The 20,234-nt window shown below is 45.4% G+C and overlaps 1 protein-coding gene and 1 long non-coding RNA gene across 8 annotated transcripts in view; one reads left to right on the top strand and one right to left on the bottom strand.

Moving 5' to 3' along the window:
- Nucleotides 1-6,660, top strand: part of LOC116099469 — a 24,933-nt gene extending 18,273 nt beyond the window's left edge. For all 3 annotated transcript variants that reach the window (XR_004122260.1, XR_004122261.1, XR_004122262.1), the window contains exon 4: nucleotides 6,364-6,660. This is a non-coding gene — a long non-coding RNA (uncharacterized LOC116099469). The remainder of the gene's footprint in view (nucleotides 1-6,363) is intronic.
- On the bottom strand, nucleotides 3,162-8,585 carry Znf32 (zinc finger protein 32). Of its 5 annotated transcripts, XM_031383092.1 has the most exons (4): nucleotides 8,468-8,585; nucleotides 6,473-6,611; nucleotides 3,408-4,094; nucleotides 3,164-3,356 (listed from the first exon to the last, which is right to left on the bottom strand). In XM_031383092.1, exons 2-4 carry the CDS (start codon nucleotides 6,540-6,542, stop codon nucleotides 3,346-3,348), a joined length of 768 nt encoding a protein of 255 aa, XP_031238952.1. In that variant the 5' UTR covers nucleotides 6,543-6,611; nucleotides 8,468-8,585; the 3' UTR covers nucleotides 3,164-3,345. The 5 variants fall into 5 exon arrangements, with proteins under 5 accessions (XP_031238950.1, XP_031238954.1, XP_031238953.1 ...); XM_031383090.1 differs by having other exon boundaries at nucleotides 3,162-4,094; XM_031383094.1 differs by having other exon boundaries at nucleotides 3,162-4,094; nucleotides 6,469-6,611; nucleotides 8,468-8,550.
- Between the last annotated feature and the right edge of the window lie 11,649 nt (nucleotides 8,586-20,234).

Here is a 20,234-nt window from a genome sequence, read left to right as displayed (position 1 = left end):
CAGAAATCCACCTGCCTCTGCCTCCCAAGTGCTGGGATTAAAGGTGTGTGCCACCACTGCCCGGCTTCCTTTCTGTTTTCTATTAACTCATCAGCCTGTGTAGAGGTGACCCAGACGTTACCCTTTCAAGAATGAATGACAGCCGGGCGGTGGTGGTCTAGCACTTGGGAGGGAGAGGCAGGCGGGTTTCTGAGTTTGAGGTCAGCCTGGTCTACAGAATGAGTTCCAGGACAGCCAGGGCTATACAGAGAAACCTGTCTCAAAAAACCAAAAAAAAAAAAAAAGAAAGAAAGAAAGAAAGAAAGAATGACAGAGAACTTGTATGCAATGTTAAAACTGCCTGATTGTTCCTGTGGTGTGCTTTATGTACAGATCTTAACTGTGAATTCAGTAGATGGTAATGATTATATAGACTAATGTATATACCACTTGAGGGTTTAGGACATTTATTTTTCACTTCACAAAATTCTCTCCTGATTTTTCAAGCCAATAATCAGTTCTTCCTGTTCCATGAAGAAACACAAAGGGAGTTGTACATTATATATATGTGTTCAGATTCTGTCAATACAGGATTTATCCGTAATATTGTCCATGTTTTGTTGATTTATATTTTATTGCTGGATTTACTTCCACTGTATAAGTATTCCAGTTTTTTCCCCCTACTTTTGTTCTTTTTTTAAGATTTATTGGTTGGGCAGTGGTGGCACATGCCTTTAATCTCAGCACTTGCACTTGGGAGGCAGAGGCAGGCAGATTTCTGAGTTTGAGGCTAGCCTGGTCTACAGAGTGAGTTCCAGGACAGCCACATCCAGGGCTATACAGAGAAAAATCCTGTCTCAAAAAACCAAAAAACAAAAACAAAAACAAAAAAAGATTTATGTAGACATCAGTCTGCCTGCATGTATGCCTATAGGCCAGAAGAGGGCATCAGATCTCATTACAGACAGCTATGAGCCACCAAGTGGTGGCTGGGAATTGAACTCAGGACCTCTGAAAGAGAGCAGACAGTACTCTTAATGTCTGAGCTATCTCCTTTAGCCCTGTATTCCGGTTTTTTAAATTTCTAATTTATTTCTAGTGTGTAGTCATTAAGAATGGGAATGTTGGGCTGGAGAGATGGCTCAGCGGTTAAGAGCACTGTCTGTTCTTTCAGGGGTCCTGAGTTCAATTCTCAGCAACCACGTGGTGACTCATAACCATTTATAATGATATCTGGGGCCCTCTTCTGGCCTTTAGGCACACATGCAGGCAGAATGCTGTATACATAATATATAAATAAATCTTAAAAAAATAAAGAGTGGCCGGGCAGTGGTGGCGCACGCCTTTAATCCCAGCACTTGGGAGGCAGAGGCAGGTGGATTTCTGAGTTCGAGGCCAGCCTGGTCTACAGAGTGAGTTCCAGGACAGCCAAGGCTATATAGAGAAACCCTGTCTCCAAAAACCAAACCAAACCAAACCAAAACAACAACAACAACAAAATAAACAAACAAAAAAAAGAAAGCAGAACGAGCAAGCCATGATGAATAAGGCAGTAAGCAGCACCCCTCCATGGCCTCTGCATCAGCTCCTGCCCCAGGTTCTTGTCCTGCTTGAGTTCCTTCCTGACTTCCTTTGATAATAAACCCCCTCCTCCCCAACTTGCTTTTGATCATGGTATTTCATGGTAGCTATAGTAACCCTAAGACAGTGCCTTAATGTGAAAACTTTTCTACATCATTCATCAGTCAGTCACAAAACGCTCAGCAGGAAGAGTTATAGTGGCTTCAGATTAAAAAACAAAAATCTCTCCACAGAAACAACTCCTCCTCTCTTTTCTCCAAGTCTCATTCCTCAGAGGTTAAAATAGAATTCAGAGGGAGTTACATTTCCAAATTGTCAGTGTGTAGGAGGAGCACAGCACTGCTGGAAGGGGAACTTCATTACTGGCTGTAAGTTAGGAGAGGCTCAGTTAAAGGACAATCTAGTCCTTCCTTTCCAGGTTCCCAGTCTCAAGGCTTTGCTTCTGTGTCCTCGGGGAGTTTAGACTTCCCTTAAGGGAAGTAACAGACAAGTACATGATTCTTAGAAAACCAAATAGTTCTAATTAGAAGTGTAGGTCTGAAGCAAACCTCCACGTGCAAACTCCAAACCTTTTTTTTTCTTAGTATAGAATAGAGTTTATTTAGGGCATGGGGAGGGGAGTTAAGAGGGTAGCAGAGGCAGAGAAAGGCAGAGAGAAGGACAGAGTAGAGAAGTAGAGGCCATGACCACATGGAGAGGGGGGGAAGGGAATGGGGAGAGGGGGGGAGCAAAGGGGTAAGAGGCAAGGGGGAGAAGCAGGAGTGAGAGCTACTCCAAACCTTTGCAAGCTTGCAAGGGAAACTTGTTTTGTAGGACTGGGGCCTCTGCTATGAATGCTAGTGGTTTGTTACATACTGGGATGATTCGTCATTTGGGTTCAATAAAAAGATTACTAAAACAGATTTATCCCTTGGATTCCACCCAGTGGTCTTGAATGCAGATTAAATTAAACATGTATAGAAGGAAAGGACCTTGAGATTTAAGAACTTCTTCTTTTTTTTTCATTGTGAACTTATTATTTTTTTTTAAAGATTTATTTATTTATTATACGTAAGTACACTGTAGCTGTCTTCAGACACATCAGAAGAGGGCGTCAGATCTCATTATGGATGGTTGTGAGCCACCATGTGGTTGCTGGGATTTGAACTCAGGACCTTCGGAAGAGCAGTCGGCATTCTTAACTGCTGAGCCATCTCTCCAGCCCAGATAACTTTTTAAAAGGCTTATGGTGCTAGGCGGTAGTGGTACATACCTTTAATCCCAGCACTTGGGAGGCAGAGGCAGGCAGATTTCTGAGTTCAAGGCCAGCCTGGTCTACAGAGTGAGTTCCAGGACAGCCAAGGCTACACAGAGAAACCCTGTCTGTTGGGGGGAAGGGGAAAGGCTTATGTTATTTTTAAAAGGCTTATGGTAAAGCTTTTCCCACACTCTATACACTGATAGGGCTTCTCTCCTGTGTGTCTTCACTAATGTGTAACTAGACTACCTATAAATCTAAAATCTGTATCTGCTATACAAAGAAAAAGGTCAATTGTGACAGGAGAGGTTAATGAGTATGCCTTGGGAAATGATATCAAAATAAAGAAACTATGAAGATACCCGATAATGATAAACAGGACATTTATTTTTCATATTCATTTGGGGGAGAGGGAAAAAGTCAGTTTACCCTATCAAATGCTGGTCCTTCTGAAAGAGCTTCCACTTACCCTCTGACCCTGGATAAGATTCTTGATTACTGAGGGTTTGCACTCTTAATCTGCAAGAAGAACTTCCTTTGACGAGTGCTTACAGAGTGAGCCGTTGTGAGCAACTTCGCTGGTGCACAGCCAGGCTCCCTCTTTGAGTGAAACTTTTTCCACATTGGCCGCAGAGATAGGGTGTCTCTCCCGTGTGGATTTTTCCATGCAGAATACAATTCCCCCTGGTGTGGAAGCTCTTCCTGCAGTGGGAACACGCATAGGGCTTCAGACCTGTGTGAACTCTGATGTGCACAATCAAGCTTCCTTTCTGACTGAAAGCTTTTCCACACTGGTCACATCGGTAGGGCTTCTCACCACTGTGAACTCTCCGGTGAACAGCAAGGTTACTTTGATTCCTGAAGCTTCTCTGGCAGATGGCACACTCGTAGGGTTTCTGTCCCGTGTGGAGTCTCTCGTGGACAGCTAGACTGCCTCGCTGACTAAAGCTTTTGCCACACTCCTTGCACTCGTAGGGCTTCTCTCCTGTGTGTATTCGCTGATGTGTGACTAGATTGCCTTTGGCTCTGAAGCTTTTCCCACACTGGGTGCACTCAAAGGGCTTCTGACCAGTGTGGATTCTCTCGTGCAACGTTAGACTGCCTTTCTGCCGGAAAGACTTCCCACATTCCTGGCAATCGTAGACCTTCTGTCTCACTCCAGGTGAGTCCTCCGGGAGTGCCTTAGACTCTGGGGACTTTTGTTCTAGCTTCTCTCTTCTGAAAGAACTCTGGAAATCCCAGCTTGAGGATCCTGTGGCCTCTGAGGGGTCATACTTGTGGGCTTCGGTCATCACATCTGGTAAAATGAGAGGGAAGTCATGTGAGATGCACTAATAGGCTGAGAGAGAAGAACAAGGAGAAGAGAAACATAATCCTCAGAGGGCTTCTTGTGCGCCAGGCGTTATCCTCTGAACTCTGGATACATAACTGAGTCATGAAAACCATCCCGAGATTGTTAAGGATGAGACTAGGAGCATGGGGAAATCACATAACTATTACCCTGGGATTCAAATGTGAGCATGTTCCATAGCTTTAAATTTCATGGAGCCTCTCAAATTCGTGGGAGGTAGACATTATTATTATTATTATTATTATTATTATTATTATTGTTAACTTTTTGGAGGGGGTGCTCGGGATTGAACCTGGGTCCTCTGAAGGAACAGCCAGTGCTACCCACTAAGCCATCTATCTCTCCAGCTCTAACAAGATTATTTTATAAACCAACGAACAAAAAAAGGCTCATAAGGCCAGGCGGTGCACACTTTTGGTTCCAGTGCTCAGGAGGCAAAGGCAGGCGGATCTCTGTGAGTTCAAGGTCAGCCTGGTCTACAAAGTGAGTTCTAGAACAGCCAGGGGTACAGAGAAAACCTGGTCCAAAAAGACAAAAACATAACAAAACAAAGGGCTCATAAAATTAAGAAAATTATACAGAGAATCACACAGAGCCTGTTCCCTAAGTTTTAAGTGACTCCCAGACAGGCGTGGAGTCGGGATATGAAGGGACTAAAGCTTTAGAACCTTAAAAGAAACATAAAGTCAAGCAAAGGAGAGAGCGATCCCAGGGAGAAGCCCCTAGGCTTCCACTGCACTGGGTTCATGAGTCACCCTATCCCTGTCTGTCCTCCAATAGTCATAAAGATCTCAGAAAATAATCAGTATAATTTTAGATATTTTCTGTCTATGCCTTGAATTCTTACAAGATGCAGGGTATTGTCCCATTGTACAGATGAAATCCGTGAAGCTAGCTGGGCAGTGGTGGCACACACCTTTAATCCCAGCACTTGGGAGGCGGAGGCAGGTGGATCTCTGAGTTCAAGGCCAGCCTGGTGGTCTACAGAGTGAGTTCCAGGACAGCCAAGGCTACACAGAGAAACCCTGGCTCGAACAAAAAAAAACAAAAACAAAAAACCAAACAAAACAAAAAACCCCCTTGAAGCTTAAGGGACTTCTTTAATAATGCAAATAGGATTGGAATTCCTTCTTTTTTTAATTAGATATTTTCTTTATTTACATGTAAATTTCTCCCTTCCCAATTTCCCCTCTAAAAACAAAGAAACAAACAAAAACAACAAAAACAAACCAAAACAAACCCCAGCTGCCTCCCCACTTTTTTTTTTTTTTTTTTTTTTTTTTTTTTGAGACAGGGCTTCTCTGTGTAGCCCTGGCTGTCCTGGAACTCACTGTGTAGACCAGGCTGGCCTCAAACTCAGATATCTGCCTGCCTCTGCCTCCCAAGTGCTGGGATTAAAGGCGTGTGCCACCACTGCCCTGCTGGAATTCCTTATTTTATTTTATTTATTTAAAAGATTTATTATTTATTTATTACAAGTATACTGTAGCTGTCTTCAGATGCACCAGAAGAGGGCATCAGATCTCATTATGGGTGGTTGTGAGCCACCATGTGGTTGCTGAGATTTGAACTCATGACCTTTGGAAGAGCAACTGGTGCTCTTAACTGCTGAGCCATCTCACCAGCCCTGGAATTCCTTTTAAAATCTAAGTTATTAGGGCTGGTGAGATGGCTCAGCGGGAAAGATCACTGACTGTTCTTTCGAAGGTCCTGAGTTCAAATCCCAGCAACCACATGGTGGCTCACAACCATCTGTAAGGAGATCTGATGGCCTCTTCTGGTGTGTCTGAAGACAGCTTCAGTGTACTTACATATAACAATAAATAAATTTAAAAAAAAAAAATCCACGTTATTTCCAGTCTGTTAGCTACAGAACTAAACAAGCCTATGCACTCATTCTCTTCCTTGTGTCCCTATCTGACTCATAGTCAGTGTTAGAGCTGAGAGTTAAAGGTTCTTATTCAGCCCAAGACAATCTCAAGATCACCTCCATATCAAATTATGTTTTCCTTTTTTCTTTCTTTCTCCCCCAAGACAGTGTTTCTCTATATAGCCTTGGCTGTGCTAGAACTCATTCTATAGACCAGGCTAGCCTCTAACTCACAGAGATCTGCCTCCCTCTGCCTCCTAAGTGCAGAGACGAAAGGCATGCATCACTATTGCCCAGCTTTACACTGTATTCTTGCTTTGTTTTCATTATTATTTCCAATTCCAGCTTGCAGGCTTTTCCTGCAACCTGAAGAACACTGAGCTTCACCCAATGAATGCATCTCCTTAGAGGGACTCTGAAGTCGTCATCCCAGCCAACCAGCTGACTCACTCACTGAAAAATGCTACATTCTGGGCATATCTTCCATGACAGTCCAGGAGGGTTGCTGTTGGAAACCCAAACATGTCCACTCCTGCTCAAGAACTTTGATCACCGCCTCTTCATATGACTCTTCCATGGGCTGGTCGGAGTACCTGAGAGACGGAAAGAATAAATAAACCATACCAGAAAACAAACAGGAAAGGGGAGAACTGAGAGTTGAGATCGGTCTGGAGTGTAAACACAGGGAACCCAGACTGACTGATGTAATGTCACCATAAACCATACCAGAAAACAAACAGTAAAGGGGAGAACTGAGAGTTGAGATCGGTCTGGAGTGTAAACACAGGGAACCCAGACTGACTGATGTAATGTCACCGCAAAGTGGGCTAAAGATAGCAGGACTGACTGAACAGAAACACATCTAGGAGCAAAGAGGCAGAGGAAAACAGACAGCAGAGAAGCAGGAGTGACTACTGCTAGTCCCCAGGTAAGGGCCGCTTCTGTTTGTATTTGGCCTTGACATGAAATTGGGGTCCTCTACTTCCCAGGCAACTGTCTATTTTATTCCTCAAGTCTAAGAAGTCAGCACCTCCGCCTTCATAGCTCCTTCAGGTTTCCTTTCCAGTTCCTCTGAAGTTACAAGGACTAACAAAGAAGGTCTTGTTACCTTCTTGGCAACTCTTACTACGCTCTAAACCCAAACCATCACTCCCCCTCCCCTAACCCCGTGGAATGCTTATTTAAGGATCAAATTCCTGAATCTGTACACTTTATTTATGTAGTGGTACAGTATAATCTTTGTTTCAGTATGTCTAATCAAAATGCTGGACTCCTCGCTTAATGAAGTAGTAACCCGATGGTACAATTTTCTATTTTATTAACCAGGTAGCTAACTTTTCTATCCATTCAGCTATATATCCTGATGACAAGAAATCTTCAAGGGAGGGATTCGCTTCCAACTTGGAACACAAGCTATAAAGAGGTCCCCTGTCATGCTGCAAATGCCTTCACTTAGAAATACAAGATATTACTGATTAAAAATAAAACCAACAAACCCCGTGTACATTCACAAAGAAGAGCACATGGTATCTCCTCCCTGGGGTTGGACTTTTGTCTCTGGAGTGTCTAGAGGACATGGTTAAGTCAAAACAAATGAACATAGTATATACCTGAACTTCTCCACCTGCTAAGAGGTTGCCAACATGCCTCAGCTCTGTCTCCAGACTCTCCCTGATTAATAGCAGGGCAACTGACAACAGGAAATTGTCAAGGGAGAACCTGTTCAAGTCAGAGCAATCAAGTTCTTGAAGACATTGGAAGAGAGTGGTTTCATAATACAAAACGCTGCTTTTCCTATCAGAAATGTTATCAGAGCTCAGAATGAGGCTCCAAGAGACTTGGATTTTTGCCTTGTTTCCCTCGGTGTATGACCTGGAGCAAAGGAACCTAACAGCCCCGACTCCAGTTTCTTCACTTAGTAAACAAGTTAACACTATCTCATTAGATAGCTTTCGGAAGAACGGATGACCAGAAAGCGAGGGATCTCTGACATTTGAGACACGCCCTACAAATCCAAAGACCTAAAATGGTGCTTTTTCAGGAGAGAGGGGCTGGAGAACAGACAGGGTAATCTGTAGGGTTTGGGAGAAATCTAATGAGGCAATTTAAGGAGCAATTAGGAGCTTCTGGGTGTGGATGAATTCCCCCCACGCTGGACGCCACTCCCTTCTTAGCTCCCTAGGCGTGAACTCTGCACCTCCTGGCCTAGCTGGACCTCCCACGCTCGCGGGGCCCCAGCCTCCCAGGGACCCCGACATCGCAGCGGAGCCCTTCCGCAGCAGACCACGGCCCACCCACTCTCCGACCAGCGCACCCTTGTCTGCGGCTGGCGATTCTGGCCCAGACGGCCTGCCTGGCCTGCTCACGCGCCCTGGCCGGAGCAGCTGGCTCAAGACACAGCCCCCTCTCTCGGGCACACAGACCCGGCCTCAGCTTTAGCCTCACTCACCGCAGCGGCGCGCGCCCGCAGACAGACAAAGCCGGCGCCGAGCCCGTAGCAGCCGCTGCAATGCTGCGCGTCGCCGGACCACAACTCCCAGGAGCCCGCGCGCGCCCCGAGGCACTGTGGGAAGCGCCGCGGCAGAAACGCGAAACTCTGTCCCAACTCTGGCTGGTCCTGGTTGGAGGGGAGCGCCGTCCTGTGGTGGAGTGGGGGTTGAAGCTTGGGGATGCTTATGACGTTAAAACTACAGAAGACTCAGGGTTCTTATCTATAGGAGCCGGGATCAAGTATTTCGGACAAAGAATCAGGAATACTCTCTGGTCCGTGTAAAAAGTGTTTTCACCCAAAAGATGGACGAGGCACTGCAGGGCTTCGGAGTTTAGGTACTACCCCGACTAGTTGCGCGACCCAGGGGATCTCTCTTGTGAGGAGCCAAGGACCGACAGCTCCAGGACACCACAGGGCACCTACGCCGGGCCCGGGAGACTTTTCTGAGCCAAGGGAACTCGAGGAAACAGTATTCCTTGAGTTGACACTAACATTTTCTTCCTATCTGAAGAAGTGTTACCCAAAGGGTTGAGATTTGAACACTCTAAGTTACCGAGGAGATGGGAGAGCAGCCTTCTTCCAAGGAGCTGCCTCTGGAGAACCCCAGCAGCTGGACAGCCGAGTCCTTGGTCCTGGGAGGGGCATGGATGCTATTGAATATCCATAAAGTAAAAATCTCTCTTAAAATGCCTCAAACTTTCATCGACTGTAGTTATTTATATGCATTTTTTCTTTCTTTTTTTTTGAGAGGGTTTCTCTGTATAGCCCTGGCTGTCCTGGAACTTGCTCTGTAGACCAGGCTGCCCTCGAACTCAGAAATCCGCCTGCCTCTGCCTCCCAAGTGCTGGGACTAAAGGCGTGCACCACCACCGCCCGGCTCTTATAGCTTTTCTAAAGGACATTAGTCTCACCCAGGCCCTGACTTGTTTTCTTTCAGAGTGAGCCCCTCCAGAGTCCTCCCTTAGTAGACTTATCCTATTGACTGAAAGAGGCCATCAGAAATGTTTCCTCTTGCAGCCCTTGTTCCTTTCCCAGAATTACATGTGTCTGACTGGACGAAACATTTTACTTCACAGGATATCTCTGTTCTGTGAGACCAGATGTGGAATTAGAAAAGTTTCAGTTGACAAAGCTTTGGTAGGAAGAGGGGGCTGTCAAGGGAGACAGCGACTCATGTTTCCTTCATAAATCTGCAAAGATTATCTTAAACAGCCTTGGGGATATGGGTACACTTGTTTTTTTTTTGAAAAAAATTGATCCCATTTTGTTTAGAGTGTGTGGAAGGGAGGTGTGCCTTGCTGTGCCTGTGGAGGTCAGAGAATCATTAGTATGAGTGGACTCGCCCCTTCCTACAGGGGATCGAACTCAGGTCATCAGACTTATTACCTACACACCATCTTACTGGCCTAGATACATTTGATAGATTGGTTAGGATTGGGGTTGAAAGATCAGAGTCCCTAGACACATAGTCTTTGCCAAGATCTTAAATGGGACATAGTCCTCAGCCACCACCTGCATCTTAACATTTGCATCAGGAAGGAGGGTGCTGAGTGAGGGCTAGAGGAGAGCTCTGAGCTCTGTCAGTGCAGATTTAAATGCTTGTTAAAGACATCCCCATCCATGGTACTTTAGATCACTAGGGGAAGGAATGATAATTCAGAAAATGACGTTATGACAGCCTCACTATTTGGATGAAGAAAATGCTCAATGAACTCCTATGCTAAGATCCTCTCCACATGGATCAGGTATGTAATAAAGCACAGATCCATAAAAGACCCAGAAGAACAGTTGAGTTAATGTGATTATAATCTTAGCATAGGAAGGGGTTTTTGCAACCATGATAACAAGGACAAAAATAAGTAAGAAGCTGGGCAGTGGTGGCACACACCTTTAATGCCAGCACTAGGGAGGCAGAGGCAGGTGGATTTCTTTTTTTTTTTTTTTGTTAAAGATTTATTTATTTTAAATATGTGAGTACAGTGTAGCTGTCTTCAGACACACCAGAAGAGGGCATCAGATCTCATTGCAGATGGTTGTGAGCCACCATGTGGTTGCTGGGATTTGAACTCGGGGCCTTTGGAAGAGCAGCCAGTGCTCTTAACCGCTGAGCCATCTCTCCAGCCCAGCAGGTGGATTTCTAAGTTTGAGGCCAGCCTGGTTTTCAGAGTGAGTTCCAGGACAGTTTCTCTATGCAGAGAAACCCTGTCTTGAAAAAAACCACCCCCCCAAAAAAAAAGTAGGAAAAAGGTTAAAATTTAATACTCTTTTGTGGCCAACACCACTAAATGAAGACAACACATCACAAAGCTAAGGGGGAAAGCTCTGGTGACAGACATCTTGTAAGTCAATAAGGCAAAGAAACAATATGCTAATAGAAATATGGCCAACAACAGCAACACACACCAAAAGTAAATAAATAAAAATATCGAGACTCAACAATTAATTAAAGAATGAGCTGACTGAAACAAAGAAAAAAATTCCCCCAATTACTAAATGGCATCTGCAAAAGGAGACAGCCTCACTATTTTTTTTATCCATGTGTAAATTGAGACAATCAATCTTGGTATGTGACATGCCCTAGAGAGGATTGGTGACTTGGGTGTTTTAGGGGATTTGCCCAGAGTCACAAAAAACATCCCAGTAGCAAGTTGGAATAGAGGGTGAGTCAACAAAGGTGTGGCTCCCAAAAGAAGGCTCCTGCTGTTAGTGATAGACCCCTGTCCACTTGGAAGGAGCCTTGGTCCCGGCTCCTATAGAGAACCCTGAGTCTTCTGTAGTTTTAACGTCATAAGCATCCCCAAGCTTCAACCACCTCTCCTCCACAGGACGGCTCTCCCCTCCAACCATGATAAACTACAAGCACACATCTTGATCAATTTGATAAACTCTCTGTCCATTAAGTCACATTTTGTAGTGTTGCTTGACGTAGATCAGAGCTTAAGAGAAGCATGTTGTTTTAAATAGAGGACTGGATCTTACTTTTACACCAGTGTATTGGTTCTCATCTCTGGAATGTTAACGACCTTTACACATTTTTTTTTCTTTAGTAAGTGGCAGAATAACAGCGTAAACATTCATAAGCATGTTAATACAGTTGAATCCAAATTATGTTTATGACATAATGTAACAAACCTAAGATTTTCTGTGTGATGACTGTCAACCTGATAAGAATCACCTAGGAGACATGTCTTCAGACATACCATTTGAGGGAGTTTTTATATTGGGTTACCCTCTCCGCATGCCAGTGAGGAGGGATCATCTATATTAGGTTCATTGAGGCAGGAGGATAGAGGCAGGAGGACAGACCCTGAAAGTGGTGACACCATTCTTTTTTGACTTGGATACTAGACTGAAAACAAACAAACAAAAAAGATACAGTGTTTCTGAGCGTCCTGAGCTGTATCATTTATTAGATCTGCTTCCTGACTTCCGATGCACTGTGATCAATTACCTCAAGCTCCTTCTGCCATAATTTCCCTGCTGTGATGAACTGTCCCCCAAAACTGTCAGCTAAAACAAGTCCTTATTTTCTTAAAAAAAAAGTCTTTAGCCTGGCAGTGGTGGCGCACGCCTTTAATCCCAGCACTTGGGAGGCAGAGGCAGGTGGATCTCTGAGTTCAAGGCCAGCCTGGTCTACAGAGTGAGTTCCAGGACATCCAGGGCTACACAGAGAAACCCTGTCTTGGAAAAACAAAACAAACAATAAAAAGGTTTTTATTTAAGTAGTGGTAGTGCATACCTTTAATGCCAGCACTTGGGAGGCAGAGGCAGGTAGACTGTGAGTTCAGAGCCAGCCTGGTCTACAAAGTGAGTTCAGGACAGCCGAGTTTATAAAGAAAAAACCTGTCTTGCTGGACGGTGGTGGCACACGCCTATAATCCCAGCACGTGGGAGGCAGAGGCAGGTGGATTTCTGAGTTCGAGGCCAGCCTGATCTACAGAGTGAGTTCCAGGACAGCCAGGGCTACACAGAGAAACTCTGTCTTGGAAAAACAAAAAACAAAACAAACAACAAAAAACCATGTCTCAAAACACCAAGTGGTGGGGGAGGTATATGGTTGTTCTTATTGTATGTATGTCTATTTACCATGTGTGTATAGGTGCCTGAAGAGGTCAGGAAAGGGTGTTGGGTCCTCTTGAACTGGAATTACATATGGCCATGACCTACTGTGTGGTTGTTGAGAACTGAACCCAGGTAAGTCAGTCCTCTTAACTACCGAGCCATCTATCTAATCCCCTGCCCTTTTCTTAAGTTGTGTTTGTCACAGTATTTATCATAGCAATGGAAGACCAAGACAGCTTGTCTACAGATGGTTAAAGTGGAAGGGTTTGTTTGTTAGAGGCATGCAAACTCTTGGGCAGCAAAATAAGTAGAGAAAACACATAAAGAACCAAAAATATTTATGCAACTGTAGGTTTGGCTACAAAAGGCATCTTGTACTTTAAAAAATTGGGCTGGGCAGTGGTGGTGCACGCCTTTAATCCCAGCACTTGGGAGGTAGAGATAGACGGATTTCTGAGTTCTAGGTCAGCCTGGTTTACACAGTGAGTTCTAGGACACCAGGGCTACATAGAGAAACCTTGTCTCATAAAAACAAAAACAAAAGGGAGAGATAGTTATAACTTCTTGGAGAGACAAAGGAGAGAGCAGGGATGGGGTGGGGGAAGGACAAGAGGGAGGAGAGGGAGGAAAGGGAGAGACTGTTCCAAGTTTAGCAATGACATGCATTTTGAAGGCTGTGACAGACTAGATCAAGTTGTACAGTGGTCCCAAGACTGAGTGTCATGGAGGCGGAAAGGCCAGTGTTTCTGGCCTGGGGGTGTATACAGTTTTAGGATTTATTATTATTATTATTTATAGGGTATCATTGGGTAGCCCTGACTGTCCTAGAATTTATGTTGTAGAGTAGATCAGGCTGTCTTCAATCTCAGAAATCTGTCTGCCTCTGCCTCTCAAGTGCTGGGATTAAAGACATGCGCCACTACTGTCCAGCCATATTTTCATCCTTGCTATGTGTTTCTGCCCTTTAATTAGCCACAGTCTGCTTCAGCCTCCTGCTGGAGCTGCTTATAAAGGTGGCAGTGAAAGTGTGGGACATGTTAGTGACTGGATGTCGTTCATATTTGTGTCTCTTCCCAGGGCTATGGGACAGACTGTCATTTCTGGATTTATCATCCAGACCTGATTATCCTGCTGGGTGTCACTAAGCTAGGCTGCAGTTAGGACCCTTTCAAGATGTACTTGGGTGTTGCTTGGCTTACAGAGGGAAGTGACTTTTGTTAGTGTTCTCTTAAAATGAACCTTATGGGGATTGGTCAAGGTGGAGCACAGAGCTCTGTATTTCTGTCATCCATTTTGTAGGAAGGCCTCTTATGAATGGTCAGAAGTAAAGACATAGTGTGACTGAAATTTGGATGTAGCCAGTGTAGCTCTTCATATTCTGTAAATTGCCAGTTTGGACCCTTGGATCCAGGATTTTCTCCGAGGATCACAAGATAGCTCTGTGTGGGTCTATGGACTCATGAATTATAGAAGCAGGATTGGAGGACCTTTGGCTAGGTGTCTGTATACTTTTTGTTATATAAAGATCTGGCCGAGCCTCAGAATGATTAGCACAGTTGCTGCTAGTTGAATATGTTCCCCAAAGTTCATATGTTGGAAAGTTATCCCCCCAAAGTCAAATTTAGTGGAATTTGAAGTTGAGGCCTTTGGGAGGTAGCTTAGTTATTTTTCTATTTTTGTGATAAAACACCAGGACCAGTCAGGCTGTGGTGGCGCATGCCTTTAATCCTAACACTCAGAGGCAGAAGCAGGCTGATCTCCGAGTTCTAGGCTGGCCTGGTTTATAGAGCAAGTCCTAGGACATCCAGAACTTCACAGAGAAACCCTGTCTCAAAAAAATCAACCAACCAGCCAGCCATTCTAGCTGGACCCTAGTTCCAGTCATCTGACCACAGCCAGGTATGCCCCGCCCCACAGACATATAGTCCCACTTTAAAATATAAGGGGCGGTTTGCCCCCTCCTCTCTCTTGCTCGCCTCTCTTGCTCTTGCTTTCTCTCCTGCTCTCTTGCTCTCTTCTTTTCTTGCTCTTTCTCTTTCTCTCTTCTTCTTTCCTCCTCCTCCCCCTCCCCCGCCTCCAGTCATGACCGGCTTATTTTCTCTTTCCTATAATAAAATATCTCACGATTGTGCATTGCCTCCTTTTAACTAATGCGTCTCGCAACCCCAGGCATCGACAGCAGAGAGACTCAGGCCCAACACCCACTACTACCAAAATGAGCTTGGGAAAGCAAGGGTTTGTTTTCTCTTATTACTTGCAGTTCATCATCTGACAAGTCTGCAGAAACTTAAGGCAGGAACCTGGGGGCAGAAACTCTGGATGTAGAGACCATGGAGGAATGCTGGTTACTGGCTTGCTCAGCCTGCTTTCTAATCCCATCCAGGACCATCCACTCAGGGGTGGCATCACCCCCTGTGGGATAGGCCCACCCACACCAATCATCAACTGAGAAAATGCACACACAGGCTTGTCCACAGGCCAGTCTGGTGGGGGACATGTTCTCAACTAAGGTGTTTGTTTTCCAAAGTAACTCTTCCCCATGTCAAGTTGCCATAAAAACTGGCTGTCAGATGAAGTAAATGAGATTACATGAGGTCACGAGGGTAGGATGCCATGATGACCCTAGTGGCTTCATCAGAGAAAGAGAGATCCCAGTTGGCATGCTTGAACCAGGTGATGCCCTCTGCCATGTTACGGTGCAGCAAGAAGCTAATCACCAGGTGTTAGTTCCATGCCTTTTAACTTCCCAGTCTTCAGAAGCCACAGGCAATCCATCTCTATACTTTATAAGTCACTTGTTCTTATTCTAGCAGCAGGAAATAATAGAGAGCACAGTTTTCTCAGAGAATCCCTTGGTAAGGATAGGTTATTTATAATATAGTTGTTCAACTTTTTAAAACATTTTTGAAATGATTCTTGTTAGCATTTCTTCTAGGGCTCTGCCCCACAGGTATGCCTGCCTCAGTATAAAAGGGGCTGCTTGCCCCCCTGTTCTCTTGCTCTTACACTCTTCCCTCTCTGCCCCTTCTCTCCCCATTCCTCTTCCCCCTTCTCTCCATGTGTTCATGGCCAGCCTCCTTTCCTCTCTTCTTCTTCCTCTTCTTCTTCCCCCCTTCTCTTTATCTTTCTCCCTCTTAGTCTCTACTCCCTTCCCATGCTCTAAATAAACTCTATTCTATACTATACCTGTCATGTGGCTGGTTCCCCTGGGGGAAGGGATGCCTCAGCATGGGCCTGCAGAGGCACCCCCTTCCAAATCACCATTCTGCACCTCTACCAAACATATCCCTGGCTTCTTTTCTTATGTTTTTATAAAACACAAAAATTCTAGACTTACCAAAGGTTTGCAAAACAACACAGAATTTACACTTTTTACTTCTTCTAATAGTAAGCACTTTATAGAACTGTAACATAAAGGACATTGTTATACCATACCAGACTAATATTTAAGCATGTTTCTGGCTATTTAAATTTAATTAGGTTTTGTATGTGGTTGATGTTATGTTCCAAGATTCAACTCAGAGTCTCACATTTCATACAGTTCTTGTGTCTCCTTAATTTCTTCCGATTTGCATTTATGAAATTTAATGGTGATGGTAGCAATAGTGTTGGAATATACTCTACAAAGGCATACTAATGACCCTCTTGCTTTCTCTTCTTTTTGTCCTTATTTTTTTCCTTACCAAACAAGACTTAAATTAGTTTTATTTTCATTTGTTTTTACTGAAGTAAGAAACAAGCAACGAGCTGGGCAGTGGTGCACGCCTTTAGTCCCAGCACTTGGGAGGCAGAGGCAGGCAGATTTCTGAGTTTGAGGCCAGCCTGGTCTACAGAGTGAGTTCCAGGACAACCAGGGCTACACAGAGAAACCCTGTCTTGAGCCCCCTTACCCCCCAAAAAAACCCAACAAAAAAACAAAACAAAAACAAAACAAACCCAAAACACCAAGCAATGATTTTTATTTCTGAAATAAGGCCAAACAGCTAGATGGTCATTTCAAAGGTTTTATAGCAGCCTCAACTGTGTTTTAGAATAATTAATGCATTTCTTGGTACAAGAAGACCACAATCATAATAACCACACAGCTGATTATATGATCAAAAACAATTTGAAATTTAACACAGGGTGGCTTTTTGAAGTATCTGGATGAGGTTGGGATTGGGTGGCGATTATGCCCTTTGTCTCCTGTTGTGTGGCTTCAGCTGCTGCTCTGGCTTCAGAGGTAGTTCTACCCAAGTAGAACATTTTGGGTCTCCCTTCACAAGCTAGCCTCTTCCGGGCGTTCCCAGGAAAGCCAACTTCTGACACTGTGTGCAGGTAGTCTTCCGACTGAGACGCAGGCCGCTCTTGGTGACCACAGTTGACCTGGCTGATCTGTACTTGGACTTCTCTGTGCGCTCAGGTCCGAGTCTGCCTGTGGCACACGGAAATTTCCAGGCGTCTTAGAGATTTTCTTGCTTCACTTAGGGGCTTCCCTAGTAAGTGTTCAGGAGGTGGAAACCTTTTCCCAAGCCCAGAAGCCTTTTCGCCCTTACAGCAGCAGGGGGCGCTGCGGGCACGCCCAAGACCAGTTCTTCCAGCTGTAGTGATCATGAGGCAAAAGAGTGGGATCCCAGGCCCTTGAGTTTGGATTTTAACTCCAACCTGGAGCAAAGATTATAAAGGAAAAAGATGGAACTTTCTTTGTCCCTTTTCTTTGGCTGTCTGTCACCTTGGTAGGACAACCCAGCATGGGGGAGGGAGAATTTGCTGGAAGGTGAAAGAATGTAGCTCTTCCCCGAGTGAAGGGGGGGGGGGGTAATTACCATCCTATTTTAACGGACAGAAACTTACTTGCTGAGCCAATAATCCCAGCTAGACTTGCGAATCAAGAAATGTGGCCTCCATTATCTAGTTCTTTCCTTTGTGCCTGAGAGCAGTACTCAACCAATTTAGGTCTGCTTCTTCCACCCAGTGATAAATTAGGCACGTTGGGCTGAACTTTAATGGTTGCCCTCCACCTATTCTTTGGGTGGATTCGGCCAGGGGAGTTCCAGGTTCCATAGAGCGCCTGCTTGCTTCCCCTGGGATGCCTGCTTCCTTCCTGGGCTTTGGTGTTTTCAGGCTTCTGTTGACCTGCCTATTTCTCTCATCTTTTGTGTCCTCTGGGGCTTTCACAGAGGGCTGGGAAAGGTTCTGGAACGGTGTCCATGGGCCCAGAGTCCCTGGGTGACATGGGCAGGGCTGTGCTGTGGCAAGGACAACATGGGCACCTCTAACTCTCCATGGAAGATGGTCTTGAGGGCTCCCGTGATGAATATCATACACCCCAGTTCCAGCATTGTTTAGATCCTCTGTGGGCCCAGCTTCGGAGTCACCTTGAGCTTAGGGCTGTACCCCAGTGACCTGGTGGAGGGAGTACTGCTGTAGGGGTCCTCTGATTTCTCTGCTTCTTGCCCCCAACCCCCATCCGGAGAGCGATGGCACAACCCTCTGGGAATTGTCTGCTGTGCCTTACTCCTAGACAGTCTTTACAGCTTCGGGATGGAGCTGGGGAGTGGGCAGCAGACCTGTCATACTTTGTCCGAGGACTTGTGGGAAGAGGCTAGGTCAGTGTGAACCCTGTCCCAGGTTTCCCAACTGTCAGTCCTTCCTTCCTCCCTCCTCCACAGGGGCTTCCACAGAGACATCAGAGATGGAGACACAGAGACACTCTTGCACACAGAAACTCAGAAATGGAGACTCTTCCAGAGATAAAGATACACAGAGAGACAGATGTGTAACCGCGATGCATGCAAACAGGCAGAGCTGTTCTCATACAAGCATATTATCAGAGAAACATAGAGACACATAGACAGAAGCACATAGGCATACACAAGACACAGATACAAACACACAGATGGAGACACGCCCTCCAACAAGGCCACACCTCCTCCAATAAGGCCATACTTCCTTTCCAAACTCTTTTTTTATTTTTTTCCAAAGACAGGGTTTCTCTGTATAGTCCTGGCTGTCCTGGAACTCTGTAGACCAGGCTGGCTTTGAACTCAGAAATCTGCCTGTCTCTGCCTCCCAAGTGCTGGGATTAAAGGCTTGAGCCACCAACACCCAGGCTACAGTTCCTAGTAGTGCCACTCTCTATGGCCAAGCATTCCAACACCTAAAGCAATGGGTGACAAACCTATTCAAACCACTGCAGATGGGCACACAGAGAGGTGTACACAGATGCACACAAAGAGATGGCGACACATGCAGGTGAACTTTAAGAGACAGAGATGCACACAAAAGTAGAAATGTGTACACACACACACAGACATGGGGACACATGGCACACGGAGATTTATTTACAGATGGAGGCTTGCACAGATATATAGACAGATGCGCCTATGAGACACAAACATAGACATACATACAAAGTTAGAAAGATAAAGACATCCTTTTTTTCTCATGTAACATATGTGCACGGGATAATAACAGACCAACCTTGTGATCTTTCCGTCATTATCTTTCAAGTCTTTGGCCTCATACCTAGAGAGCACAATTTGGAATGAGAGGTTATGAGCGATGTCACTTTGTCTTTTGTTCCGTAAAGACACTCCTTACTGAGTGCCAAAGCTTTGTCTTGTGACACGACACTGGGATCTGACTGCTTTTCTTTGGGACAGCTTTGTATTAGAACTGTGTCTGATGTTTGCACAGGTTGTCCTTCCCTGCCCCGACCCCAGGCGTTACACAGGGCTGTCTGAGTCCGAGCACCATGGCTTTCTGACCTTCTGTGGGTCAACCCTACTTTGCTTGACCTGCTCCTTTCATGCCTGTACATGCTAGAAATGTCCAGAGAGGAGGCAGGGTACCCCTGTTTCTGTATTCTCCAACTTCCTAGTGAGTGGTCAAGTGTTAAAGGACAGTAGCCCCACAGCTTTTTTATAGCATTGCAAATATTGTTTGGCCTCAGCCCCGACCTTTCTCCCTGACACTGGCAATTTGATGTGGGGTCCAAGAAGTCTGATCCTATTGACCCTCTGGGGAGCTCTGCCAGCCCTTCACCTCCTGTTTTATCTCCAGCATTCTTTCTACAGGACTGCTGATCTGAATGATGATGCTGTTATAACGCAGTCCCTACAAGGCAGCATCAGCATCCGGTCACGTGCTTCCCACTAAGGGCGGAAGAAACCAAAGCAGGAGGATGTTGGTCGCCGGCTTACAGTTAGGTGGGAGTGAGGCTGAGTCTCCTCAGTGCTTCTGACTTTCCTAGCCATGTTTTCAGAGTTAGCAGACTCTAGAGCCACCGTGACCATATTGGTGCATGAATTTGCCCTCCCTATGCCCTTCCGCCATACGCTGCTGCTTCTATGACTCCGCCTCCCTAGCATCTGATTGTCGGTTTCTCAGTGGCAGGGAACACCACCCGTTTGCAGAACACCTCTTGTTCCAGCACAGCTCACGTAACTCTGAGGACTGACTCCTTGCTCCCTTCCTTCCTCCTCTTGCCCTTTTGGATCCCCTTACCCCGACACTAGCACAGTGTTCTCAACTTCCCTAACACTGCAACCCTCTAACACAGTTTCTCATGCTGTGATAGACCCCCAACTACATGCATTGTAATGAAAATATTTTTGGAGATAGAGGGTTGGTAAAGGGGTCGCGACCCACAAGTTGAGAACTGCTGTACTAATAAGTCACA

Source organism: Mastomys coucha, unplaced genomic scaffold (assembly GCF_008632895.1).
Source record: "Mastomys coucha isolate ucsf_1 unplaced genomic scaffold, UCSF_Mcou_1 pScaffold20, whole genome shotgun sequence".
NCBI classification, from domain to species: domain Eukaryota; kingdom Metazoa; phylum Chordata; class Mammalia; order Rodentia; family Muridae; genus Mastomys; species Mastomys coucha.
The sequence above is the reverse complement of the archived record's forward strand: the minus strand, read 5'-3'. Positions and strand labels throughout refer to the sequence as shown.